At 39.4% G+C, this 13,547-nt stretch overlaps 1 protein-coding gene across 6 annotated transcripts in view; it reads left to right on the top strand.

Moving 5' to 3' along the window:
* Positions 1 to 11,400, top strand: part of LOC106977900 (oocyte-secreted protein 2) — a 127,311-nt gene extending 115,911 nt beyond the window's left edge. For 5 of the 6 annotated variants that reach the window (XR_008290325.1, XR_008290320.1, XR_008290322.1 and 2 more), the window contains 2 exons: positions 5,107 to 5,285; positions 8,820 to 11,400. Coding sequence is in view for 1 of the 6 variants with exons in the window: in XM_027045653.2 (XP_026901454.2) it covers positions 795 to 858; positions 5,107 to 5,289; positions 6,204 to 6,294; positions 8,131 to 8,341 (549 nt within the window). In the remaining 5 variants the exon portion in view is untranslated. The other variant, XM_027045653.2, reaches the window with a different exon arrangement.
* Positions 11,401 to 13,547: the final 2,147 nt, after the last annotated feature.

Here is a 13,547-nt window from a genome sequence, read left to right as displayed (position 1 = left end):
AGGATGGAAAAAACTATTTTAAAAATGCTTAGCTGGAACTTCTGAGTACTAGAATGAATATATATACTTATTATACATAAAATTATATATATGGCACAAGGGGACAAAATACACGAATATAAATGTTTCTTTTCTAAGAAATCTCAGCATGAAAAAAACATTATTCTCCCGTGTTATAAGTAAATACTTTTAAGGCTTGACCTGGCTAAACTAACTAAAACATTAATTTATGGACAAATCAATAAAGACAGATTTTTAGATTTCCTTGATGCCAAGAAAGATGGCTTTCTATAGGTCCCTGTCTCCTCCTGGGGATGTTTGTTTCTGGGCAAGTCACTTTATTATCCCTGCTGCTGATTCTTCCAGCCAAAGTCAGAGAAAAGAAGAAATAATCATCTTTTGATTTCAAACGTATATGACTTAGGCTGTTCCACATATTAGCTGGACACCCAAAAATCAGCTGGTGCCAATAATTTCCTACAATTTAGCATGTACTGGAAATGTCATGTGCCATGCTAGCCTCCCAGATGGTCTCAACAGGCCTCATGCAGACACCGTCTGTTATCAAATAGCACTTTTTGTGTGATATGCCTTTCGGAGAGTCAGTGTTTGGGAAATCTGGAGAGTTGCAGCTTTTAGGTGGTTGACATTGAGAGGGTGCCGCATGCCCTATCTAAATCAGTAGGAAAATGAAGACAGCTGAGTGTGGGATGCCGTATAAAATCACGTAAGGCCACACGACTTCCTGTTTCCTGAGAAGTCCTGGCTGGGGGTCTGTCCAGATGAAGGTCTCTATGGCTTTAGGAGTCTGGTCGCTCCTTGCTGCCTTGATTTGGCCTTGCACTGAGAGCATCTATGGTAGAGGCCAGTTCTAAAGAACACTTTCTTGGAGGAGTTATGGTCGCTTTCCATGCAGGAACTCTCCTCCCGAAGAGTTCAGATCTTAACAAGCAGCTGGAAGGGAAGTGCTTCGGGCCGAGGAGACTTGAGTCAATATACTGAGGCCATCTGGAGTGGGGGACTCAGGACGTCAGGGACCTCTGGGGTAAGGGGATGCAGGGCATTGGGGCCATCTAGGATAGAGGGGCACATGGCATTGGGGGCACCTGGGGTGGGGAGCACAGGGCGTTGGGGTCATCTGGGGTGAGGAAGCAGGGCATTGAGGCCTGGCTGGGATCTATGATGCTCAGGTGCAAGGAAGATTCTAGCTACTTCAGCCAATTTGTGTGGCAGCTACATGTGTTCCTCGGGCCTTCCCTCAGATTTCTCAGATACTAGAGGCACGACCTCATAATGTCAGACTGACTAAGATTAGTATGAGAAAAACAAGTGACAACAGAAGCCTGGACTCCCTGTATATCCATATCCACTTATCCTGTTGAATCCAACTTTAAACTGTCACAATCTTTTTTCCTCTAGGAAGGATCCTTCTGATACTCTTCTCTAGGTGACAGTAGGATAATATTTCCAACCCATGGAGCGATTTGGAGGTGACAGTCACTAATGTAGAACACCTGCTTTCTCCAATGCCACTTTCCCCACAAACCATCTCCCTGAATTTTCTTACTTTCTTGATGGTTTATCTGTAAAGAGCCAGAACTTACTGGCTTACGAAGTGTTGGAATCTCTTGCTCATTACATATGAATATTTTTTCACCCTGGGAAGACTTAGGTCCTCCAAAGTGTTTAAGAATATCCTGAATGTATTCCAAGGTCTACTGCTCCCTATTACTCTTTGGGGAAGCTTTCCTCGTCAAGGTTTGAACCTCTAGCCATTCTCTTCATTGTGTGATCCGACTTTCTATTATTACTTTGTAATGGGAATGTGATGGGAGGGGGAATGGGAAAGCCCCAGTGCTTTAGGAAAGAAGATAATAAGTAGACAGTTAGCCCCTTGACACAGGACTGGCTTGCTCAGAGTCATGGTAGACTTACTTGTGAGAAGTATGAAGTGAGAAGTAATAAATATTGATGGCAGATGGTCATTTTTAAAGTCGTTTGTTTGACTATTTCTTCCAACGACTACCTGTTGTCAATTCCTAAATTGATGCAAGAGTCACCTGGGAGGTAATTTAATGAGCTTTTGCTGTGGGAAGATCATCCTCCAGCTCTTAATATTTCTACAGCTACCATAGAGGGGCAGTTTACTCAGCACATCTGTGAAGAGTACAGGGTCAAAGTCAATCAGGTGTATGCTTTGTGCTTCACGGCACAGGTAATTTAATTTTTAGATGATGTGCAGACTGCCATTATCATATGTGGCGTGTGGTATATTATTGAGATCGGCATAAATAATGGAAAACACCCATGACAGGTGATCCTAATTGCTTTAGGAAGGAAAATCTTCCTAACAATTTTCCTGACCACAGATCTGCTCACATATGCCTTCCAAAGGCAGCCTTTAAACAAGGCTTTCGACTTGGAGCCCTTATCAATTTACTCATCACTTTATGTCCTTTCTGCAGGAGACAATAGCCACTTATGACACCTGAGTATTAGTGAGCATACTCCTATTGTTGCTTTACTTTATTTAAACATTTTTTTCTTTAACGTTTATTTATTTTTTGAGAGACAGAGAGAGACAGAGCATGAGCAGGGGAGGGACAGAGAGAGAGACAGAGGGAGTCACAGAATACGAAGCAGGCTCCAGGCTCTGAGCTGTCAGCACAGAGCCCAATGCGGGGCTTGAACCCATAATCTGTGAGATCAGACCTGAGCTGAAGTTGGACACTTAACCAACTGAGCCACCCAGGTACCCCAATTTTTTAAATTTTTCTTCTGCCTTTAGAGACATGCTGGTGGGGGACAGGAGGCGTTGATCGGACTTCAGCAGTGACTGAACTACTTATTTCTGGAATAAGAGGTCACTACTTTATTTACTTCCAGGTTCTGTTAGGCTCCAAAGCATGTAAGTGCTTTGGTTGTGGCTCTATTTAGAACAGCTACAGCTCCCAGGAGACCTCGGGAGTATGGGAAATTTGTCTTAAATGTCATCCCAAACCACTGTAGCTTAACTTTCCAGTTACTGGCTAGGATTGCCACCTTGTGTGCACATTCACTTGAACCAGTCCAGCCCAGTCCACTAACTGGACTGAGGCTCTGAGTACACTCTGTCAAACTGCCAGAACTTTTGTTCATCCTGACTGTGAATCTTCCCATTCGGTGGCCTTCACTGACTCGTGAATAAATTGCATTGCAGTGTTAACCAGTTTTTTCAAAATCTAATAATTGGGTAGCTATAGAATTCAAGCCGTATCCAACCAGCTGTAAGAAGGTTACCTTCCTATAGGTTGGATGGCCAGTCAGACTTTCACTCTCTCCCGCCCCTTCCCTTTGTTAAACAGTAAGAGGGAGGTTCTGTAATTTCTGCTCATCTGGAAGTTCTGCGTGCAGGTGGTACTATCAACAAGGGCTACAATTCAAACTATGTATATTCAACATTCCCTGGGTTCTGTGCAGCTGTGAATATAAAGATAATTACGAAATGAAATCCAAGTTCAAAGTACTTATCCTAGCTTGGATGACAGGTTGTGTTAGAGCAACTTATATCAGCGTCGAAATAGGAAGATAAGATTTAAACCCGGTTACTTCCACTTTTGCAAAACATGAGGAGGCTGTATCTGATGAGATGTGGGGTCATGTTCTGGGTTATGAGTCTCATGCCTTAAGTGTGGGGCAGGTACTGGCTACTGAAGAATAGTCTCTGTTTGGAAAAAAAATCTTGTATAAAAAATGGTTATCTGTCATTTCAACTTTGTATCGTTAGATATATAAGGTTTGTGTTGTGACTTGCTTCTTTCTCATAACTATTTTCAGATTGATACTTTATAATTATATTTGCCATGTTACCTAGAAGTTGATTATATAAATACATTATAATTTCTTCATTTGGCTGTTGGTCATTTGGCCTGAAGTATTTTGTTCATTTACATTTATTATTATTGTTGACATATAGTTGCAGTTCATTTATTGCAATCATCTTATTGCTTACTTTTTTTTTTTTTTTTTAGTTTATTTTCTTTATTTAGAGAGAGTGAGAGAGCACATGGGAGGGGCAGAGAGAAAGGGAGACAGAGAATCACAAGCAGGCTGCGCACTGTCAGTGCAGAGCCCAATGTAGGGCTCGAACTCACAACTGTGAGATCATGACCTGAGTCAAAAGCAAGAGTTAGACACTTAACCGACTGAGCCACCCAGGATCCCCCTATGGCTTAATTTTTGTCCTTTTTGTTTGTTTGTTTGCTTTGATGTTTTGTCTCTTCCCCTAAGGCTTTTTTGCCTTCTTCTAAATTGTTTCAATTTGTTTTTCTCCATTCTCTTTTGTTCTCCACTTTGGAAGTTTTGTAACCTGTTTCATTAGTTTTTCCCCCCTACCACTAATCATGACTCTTTAAAGCCAATAAATCTGTGTTTTCTTTCTGAACATTAGTAGGATCCATGCAGTTCAACTCTGATCACCGCTCTGAGAAGCTCTGGTTACTGTCCGCCTTTACTTCTTCCACGGGATAAATGAGTCCATTAGAAATAGTGATTATCCCTGACTGACTGAAGATTTCAATGTAAAGGATAAGAATAGGTTTTACATGGAAACCTTCACAGAACTGCCATCCCAGGCAGCGGATTTTCTCTCTTCAGAGTCTTTCCTCTGTGGCTCTGTCTTTGGTAGGGACTGTTCCAGATCAGGATTCTACTCTCCCACCCTTTCCCCTTCTCCCTCTCCAAAGAGCATTACTGGGAATACATCTCTCCTATTCGAATGCATTGCAATTTACTTCTGTGCCTTTTGTGTGGTCCCAGATACATCACCCTCTTTAGAATATAATCTCTTTTAGAAGAGGCAGGGGACTAGAAGATTATGATTTTCTTATGTGTTGATCTTCTTCCCTGTGAAATAAATGAAGCCTAGTTATTTGAGGATAATATGCAGATATTTTGGAAAAACTGGTAATGTGAAAACCCTTTATATGTTATTCTATAAGCCTTGATTACCTTGGCTGGAGAAAGAAATACCTTTTATTTACCACAAAGGGCAGAGCTGAATATTCTTTGGGCTCTTCCCGGATGTAAATACACATCTGACACTTTCTTATATGATTCTTTCTGTAGTGACAGTAAGTTGTTCAATGGACTGGGTGATGATCTTGGTTAGCCCATGTGGGCACAACAGCGATCTGTATATATTTGCTGATGAATTGCACCTGGGATCAGGTTGCCCTATGACTCGGATTCAGACCTCTGCATATGATTTTATATACCCTGTACATGACCGTGGGATCAAGACAAAGGTGAGTACAGTATTATTTATAAAAATAACTTCTTAAAAAATTTTTTTTTAACATTTATTTATTTTTGAGAGATAAAGTACAGGCAGGGGAGGGGCAATGAGAGAGGGAGGGAGACACAGAATCCGTAGCAGGCTCCAGGCTCTGAGCTGTCATCACAGAGCCCAATGTGGAGCTCGAACCTATGAACTGTGAGGTCATGACCTAAGCTGAAGTGGGATGCATAACCAACCAAACTACCCAGGTGCCCCTAAAAATAACTTTGAAGTAGTTTTTTAGATCTTTATACCTGGCTCTAAAATTATTGTCTTTTTTTGTTTGTTTGTTTTAAGGATTACATTTTGCTTCTAGTTATCGTTATTTATGGGCAGATGACAACATGGTCCCTTCCTTATCATTCACTGAACATTGGGCCATTCATGTGCACAGGACCCAAGAGCACAGGTTTCCTGACTGGTTAGGAAACCGATTTTAAATTGTCCTTCAGCTCCTCTTCTATTTCACCAAAGCTTAGCAGACAGTTTTAAGTTTCATTCGATGCTCCAAAGGGGAAGAGTCACAAATCCTGCGAAGGTTTATCCTATTCATTGGATCATTTGAACTGCCCTGAGGCAGTATTTTCACTGAAGAAGTATTTTCACTACAGAGAGAGACAGAGCACATGTTGGGGGAGGGGCAGAGAGAGGAGACACAGAATCCGAAGCAGGCTCCAGGCTCTGAGCCATCAGCACAGGGCTCGAACCCACGAGCTGTGAGATCATGACCTGAGCCGCCTGAGCCGAAGTCTGACGCTCAACCGACTGAGCCACCCAGGCGCCCCTAGGCATAAATCTTAAACTAGAATACAAACGTATGTATGCCTCCCCTGTTACGAGAATTACCTTCTGCTTAAATATTGTGCTCCTCTAGGTTGTTTCGGAGATACCCTCCTTTTTCAAACAGAGATGTTCTTTAACCCTAGGATTGTGCATTGTGAGAGCCAGAAAATCCCTTTGGAATGTTCTGCCTCTAGGTCAGTCCAATAGACCAGACTCCTTTGGAAAGCATCCATCTTACCTTTACCAAATCAGATGCTTCTGCAAAGCATAGACTTTAGATTTGACTCACCCGTAAGCGTATTTCCAAACAAGCATGAAATTGACATTTATCATAATATGGAGTATTTTTGTTTTTTAATGTAATATTTATTTTAGAATCAAAACATATGCAATCTAGTGTAACTAGGTTATTTTACGGTAACTGAACTGCAAAGCAGAATCATTAGATACCCAGTGGCCTTAATAAGTGGAAGAGTCAAACCTGATGCTGTTTTTTAATGTCTTCTCCTTTATAATTCCCTAATACATCTCATGGCTTAATTCCATGTGAATACAGTGACTGACTAAAAAGAGAAAACTAGTCCTTCATTTTAATACTAACTCATGGAAATGCATGAAAGGAAAGGTTTATCAGCCTAATCATTAGATGCACTTTGCTTGCAGTTTTGTGGAACTGAGATGCTGAATCCCAAAGGGACCCCACATAAACTTTGAGACCAAGTGGAATGGTGAATACTGAAACACTTTACCATGTCATTGTAATATTCATGTTGAGTTTTACGAGTTACAAATCTTGGAAAAGATTTCATCCTTGTTTGATATATGGAAATAGTTGACATAAAAAAAGAAGGTAGACCTCAGAGCAAGTGTATAGTATCTTATAACATTATCAGAATCCTTTTTGTGGGGGGGGAATTTTTTTTTAAATTTTTTAATGTTTCATTTTTTGTTTGTTTTTGAGAGACAGAGTGCAAGTCGGGGAGGGGCAGAGATAGAGGGAGACACAGACTCCGAAGCAAGATCCAGGCTCTGAGCTGTCAGCACAGAGTCTGATGCAGGGCTCGAACCCACGAACAATGAGATCATGACCTGAGCTGAAGTCTGGTGCTTAACCGACTGCCACCCAGGTGCCCGAGAATTGGTATTTTTTATTGTGGTAAAATATACATAAGATAAAATTTGTAACCATTTTTTTAAAATTTTATTTTTTAAAATTTACATCCAAATTAGCATAGAAAATTTATAACCATTTTTAAGTGTACATTACATACATCCTTATTGTTAAATACTTTGATCTTCTTTTAACTTATTTTCATAAGGCAAATCGAAGGCTGAGGAATTTAGCAATACTCTGGGGAGTAGCTGACACTAACACTGGATTCTGTAGACACACACACACACACAGACACACACACACACACACACACACACATTTTCATTCCTATATATTAGCCGATGCTTCCAGTAATATAAAACACTCTGAAATAATGCCCTGGAGCTATTGCCTCTCCATAGGCCACCAGATTAATTATGATGACTACAGCATTTCTACTTCGATAGTAATTTTGATGTTGTTTGCAGCTTATCTTCCTTAGAAAAAAAATGAAAACAAGGCCAACAGATATATGATTAGGTTACTGGTGCATAAATGTTACTGCTGCACACGCACGCGCGCGCGCACACACACACACACACACACACACACACACACACACACATATCCTTTACTACCACTGCATGGGGTCAGATTAAGCTTTTGACAGCTTTTACTTACTGTTCTTAGGAATCCACTTGTCTAAATCCATTCCACTGGGCACTTTGGTACTTTACTGAAGCAAGCATTACAAATCATCAGTTATGCAGAAGGTCTAGGCCTGTGCCACACCCCTAAATCATTATACTGAAAATGGCCACTGTGTTAAACAGTGGTAAAAAAATAACTTTGTCCCCACCTGTAGACTCAGAATGACCTGGTACCAAGTATGCCAATAATATCTGCTTCTGTTTTTTTGTTTTGCTTTGTTTTTTAGGAAATCAGTATGGCTCACACCAGTTTCTGCAGATAATGAAATAAAATTGGACCCCAGTCCCTTTATTGCTGACTTTGAGACAACACGTGAAGAGCTAGGATTACTAAATTCAAGTCAGATGGGTTCCCTCCTTAAGGAGAAATGGAGACTTGGAGTTGGCATCATGAATTTTGTTCGAAAAACTGTTTTTTTTGTATTAAAAAAAAGTTAGTATAAATCTTTTCTTAGATATCTTACCCCTAAACATCCCTAATTCAGTAAAGGTCCTGATTCAGTGAAAGTATATTTTTCATTTTTTTATTCGTTAGGGGTATAGCTGATTAATTTAATGTTAATAGGTAATTTATACTAGCCATTTGAATTTTATTTTTTAGGGCCACCTGGGTGGCTCAATCGTCTAAGCATATGACTCTTGTTTTCGGCTCAGGTCATTATCTCACAGTCATGAGGCTGAGCCCTGTATTGGGCTCCTCATTGGGTGTGTAGCCTGCTTAAGATTCTCTCTGCCCCTCCCTCTGCCCCACCCCATGCGTGCTCCCTCGCTTGCTCTCTCTCTGTATCTCTGTCTCACAAAAATTTTATTTTCTATTCTATATGGTAGAACAATATGTCTTCAATGACAATAATTTGATCCAATTGATATGAACCTTCGAGAAATATGTTCTAAATATTTTTTTTTTTTTTTTTAGTAGGGGTGCCTGGGTAGCTCCATTGGTTAAGAATCTGACTTCAGCTCAGGTCATGATCTCCCAGTCTGTGAGTTCCAGTCCTACATCAGGCTCTCTGCTATTGATGGAGTGGAGCCTGCTTTGGATCCTCTGTCCCCCTCTCTCTGACCCTCCCCCACTGGTGTGTGCATGCTCTCTCTCAAAAGTAAATAAACATTAAAAATTTTTTAATATTTTTTTTAGTAAAAATAAAGAATAGAGATAGGTATCTAAATGTGCCAGAGAGTAAATTTGTGCAGAGTCTAAAATTTAACATATTCTCAGGAAAGACAAAGTCCTTTTGTGTGAAGATACTTTAACTTATGTGGGCTTTCCTAATTAGTAAAATCAGTTCCTAAAAATAATTCCTAATTAGTAAAGTCAATTCCTAAAAGTATTCTATGTATATCATATTTGAGTAATTATTGCAGAAGGAAATTAGATTCATATTCTAGGATTTCAACAACCACTTTCTTAACTGAAATTTTATGTCACATTTTCTGTTCTCTCCCTGATGTGACTTTTCCACACTTGAAATAATCGACTGATTGAGGTGGTGAAAGGTTGGATCATCCTATCACAGTATCATCCTCTTATAACCATTTGTCAACAGCTACCTGTGACCCCTTCTTTTCCCTAGGGAGGCAATTTTACCATGCAACGCACAAAAAAAGTCTCTTCTGACTTTTGGGATATTTCTTATATCGTTTATGAGGATGGAGCTGTGCCATTCAATTGGTTATTAAATGTGTATTTGAATGTTACGTGAGTCTGGAATCTGATTTTGCCAAGGTATTTTTCACTAAGATATTTCAATTTAAAAAAAAATTGAAATGCTGCTATTATATCATTTACAATAAAATGCTGCTTATGGTTACTTGTCCAAGAATTTAAAGATTGTCACAGTGGGCATCTACCTTTGACAGTTCATATGAAGCTTAAAGGTAACACTTTGGTGAGGCTTAACACGTGTCAGACAATGTTACTAGCACGTACTAACAGCACATTTAATCCTAATGACCCCAAAGTTATGTATGACGATTGTACCAATTTTACAGATGAGAAAAGAAACATAGGTTAAATCATTTGCCAGCTTCTCTTAAAATTGGTGATCTTTTCCTAGTCTTAGAGACAAAGCTTTCAGCTTCTCACAATTGGGTATTGTGTTCATTATGGGCTTGTCTGATACAGGCTTTATGTGAAGGGGAAATCCTTCTGTACCTAGTCAGTTGACAGTTTTAATCATGAAAAGATGTTGAATTTTGTCAAACATCACCACTTCTATTCATAATATTGGAAATCCTAGCCAGAAAAGTTAGGCAAGAAAAAAAAAAAAGGCATCCGAATTGGAAAGGAAGAAGTCAAATTATTTGTTTGCAGATGACCTAATCTAATATATATAAAACCAAAAAAGACTCCACCGGAAAACTGCTAGAGTAATAAGCAAATTCAGTAGAATTGCAGGATAAAAAAAAATCAACATGCAGAAACCAGTTGCATTTCTACACACAAACAAGGAACTGTATGAAAAAAAAATCTAAAAAATCCCATTTATAATATCAAAATTAACAAAACATGTATGAATACATTTAACCAAGGAGGTAAAAGATCTGCACACTGAAAAGTGTAAAACCTTGATGAAAAGAATTGGAGAAAACACCAAATAATATCCTGAGTCAATGAGCTAGAAGAATTCTGTCAAGATATCCGAACTCCCAAAAATGATCTACAGATTCAACGTAATCCCTATCAAAATTCCAATGACATTTTTCACAGAAGTTAAAAAAAATCCTAAAATTCATATGGAACTAAAAAGACTGAATAGTTTAAGAAATCTTAAGAGCAAAGCTGGAGGCATCACACTTCCTGATTTTGAATTACATTACAAAGCTATAATAATCAAAACAGTACGGTACTGGCATAAAAACAGATATATAGAACAATGGAATGGTATAGAGAGCCCAGATATAAACCCTCACCTATATAATCAACTAATCTTCAATGAAGATGCTTATTAGAAGGTGGAGGAGGGTCAGTAAAGTATCCTCCAGCCTGTGAGAGCACTTCAAGACCAAAAAATGAAGGAAGCCAGTCTATGCTATTTACATAGAGCTTTAGTCAGGGTTACTTACCGACAGGGAGGATGGGGGCAGGCATGTGGTTATCCGGATAGTACACAGCTATTCTCCACCCCCGTTCTCTGCTGCTGTTCTCTGCCCAGGCCAGACCCAGCTTTTATGGAAAGAGGGACAAAGTGGTGAGGTGACAGGATAGTTACCTAAAGTGAGACTTTCTGTATACCAGTCCTCCCTACTAGTTACCTAAAGTGGAGCCTTCTGGATGTCACTTTAGGGACCATCAAAACAAGCCTTCTTGCATTCCAGTCTGGGCACACATTAACCTTCTCTCCATGTGGAGCACATAGCCCCAATGGAGGTCATTGCTCAGGCATGAACAAGATGGAAGAACAAAGATGGAGTCAGTGATGGCGGCACTCCTACATTGCCAAAAATACACAATGGGGAGAGTATAGTCCCTTCAATAAATGGCTTTGGGAAAACTAGATTTGTGCGCGCACACACACACACACACACACAATGAAATTGGATTCTTACGGCCAAAAACTAACACAAAATGGATTAAAGACATTAAAAACTTGAGGCTGTAAAACTCCTAGAAGAAAACATCGGAGGAAAACTTCATGACATTGGTCTTGGCAATGAATTGGATACAACACCAAATGCACAGGCAACAAAAGCAAGAACAAGCAGATTACCTCAAACTAAAAAGTTTCTGCACAGCAAAAGAAACAAAATAAAAGGCAACCTATGGAATGGGAGAAAATATTTGCAAAGCATACATCTAACAAGGGATTGCTATCCAAAATATATAAGGAACTCCTACAACTCAATAGCAAGAAAACAACCAGATTAAAAATTGGGCAAAGGACCTGAACAGACATTTCTCAAAATAAGACATACAAAGGGCTAACGTGTATGTGGGAAGGTGCTCAACATCACTGATCGTAAGGGAAATGCAACTCCAGACCCTGAGATATCACCTCACATCTGTTAGGCTATTATCAAAAAATCAAAAAATAACAAGTGTTAGCTAGAGTGTGGAGAAAAAGAAACCCTTATGCACTGCTGCTGGAAGTGTTACACTGGTACAGCTGCTATGGAAAACAATATGGAGCTTCCTCAAAAAAATTAGAAATGGGGCTCCCACGTGATCCTGCACTCCCATGTCTGGGCATATATCCAAAGGAAGTGAAATCAGCATCTCAAAGACATATCTGCACCCCCATGTCCGCTGCAGCACTATTCACAACAGCCAAGATATGTAAACAATCTAAACATCCATCGAGGGATAACTGGATAAAAATGTGTGTGTTATACATGACATATTATGAATATAGATGTTAGCCATGAAAAGAAGGAAATCTTGCCATTTGTGACAACATGGATGAACCTGAAGGGCATTATGGTGAGAATATCAGACAAAGAAAGACAAGTATTGCATGATTTCACTCACATGTGAAATCTAAAATAATGTAACTCATAGAAACAGAGAAACAGTGGGGAAGAAGTGGGAAGATGTTGGTCAAAGGATATGAATTTTCAGTTGTAAGATGAAGAAGTTCTGGAAACAATATACAGCATGGTGACCGTAGTAAATATGTATGGTGTACTTGAAATCATCTAAGAGAGTAGATATTAAGAATTCTCATCACAGGGGTGCCTGAATGAGTTAGTCAGTTAAGCGTCCAACTCTTGCTTTTGGCCCAGGTCATGATCTCACGGTTCGTGCGTTTGAGCCCCACGTTGGGCTCTGTGCTGACAGTGGGGGGCCTGCTTGGGATTCTCTCTCTCCCTCTCTTTCTCTCTCTGCCCACCCCCCTGCTTACTCTCTCTCTCAAAATAAATAAATTAAAAAAAGTATTCTCCTCACAAAAAAAGGTAACTGTGTGTTGATGGATTTAATATAAAAATTAGCCTGATTGTCAAGCTATTTCATAATATATATGTATTTCAAAACATCACATTGGATACTTTAAATATACACATCTTTTTATTGGCTAATTATACCTCAAAAAGGCTGGAAAAAATAAAATATAAAATTGGAAAAATAAAAAAAAAACAATAAAAACAAAAAGTAGGTGATTTGGATCTCGGTCTGTCTGCCATTAACCACTACCCTGTGCTGCCTCAAATAGTTTTATTTTATTTTATTATTTATTTAATATAATTTATTGTCACATTAGCTTACATACAACACCCAATGCTCATACCAACAAGTGCCTGCCTCAATGCCCACTCAAATCATTTTAAATTGCTGACTTTTAGTTCTCTAGAAAACTACTAAAGTGGTTACACAGCCCTCAGTAAAACTAAAAGAGTTCATACCTATGAACAGAGAGGGCCCTTTCCTCATCTGGAAATAAGAATATTTTATACTAACAGATTTGGGATGATATAGAGGATGAATAATTGCTTGGGGTAAAAGAAATTATTGGGTGTGAGGCAACAAGTTTTTCAAGTCTTTTTGTGCTACAAGATGAAGGTGATGATGTGGCTGCATTTTAGAAGGGCCTCCAGTCCTGCCACTTGATTCCCCAGGCGGTGTCAGAAAGGGGAAGGCATCTTTCTTCAATTCACACAAACATTTAACGATGAGGCCAGAACAAATTCAGTTCTAATCTTCCGTTCA

Source organism: Acinonyx jubatus, chromosome D1 (genome assembly GCF_027475565.1).
Source record: "Acinonyx jubatus isolate Ajub_Pintada_27869175 chromosome D1, VMU_Ajub_asm_v1.0, whole genome shotgun sequence".
In the NCBI taxonomy this organism is placed as follows: domain Eukaryota; kingdom Metazoa; phylum Chordata; class Mammalia; order Carnivora; family Felidae; genus Acinonyx; species Acinonyx jubatus.
This window is presented reverse-complemented; position numbering and strand designations above follow the sequence as displayed.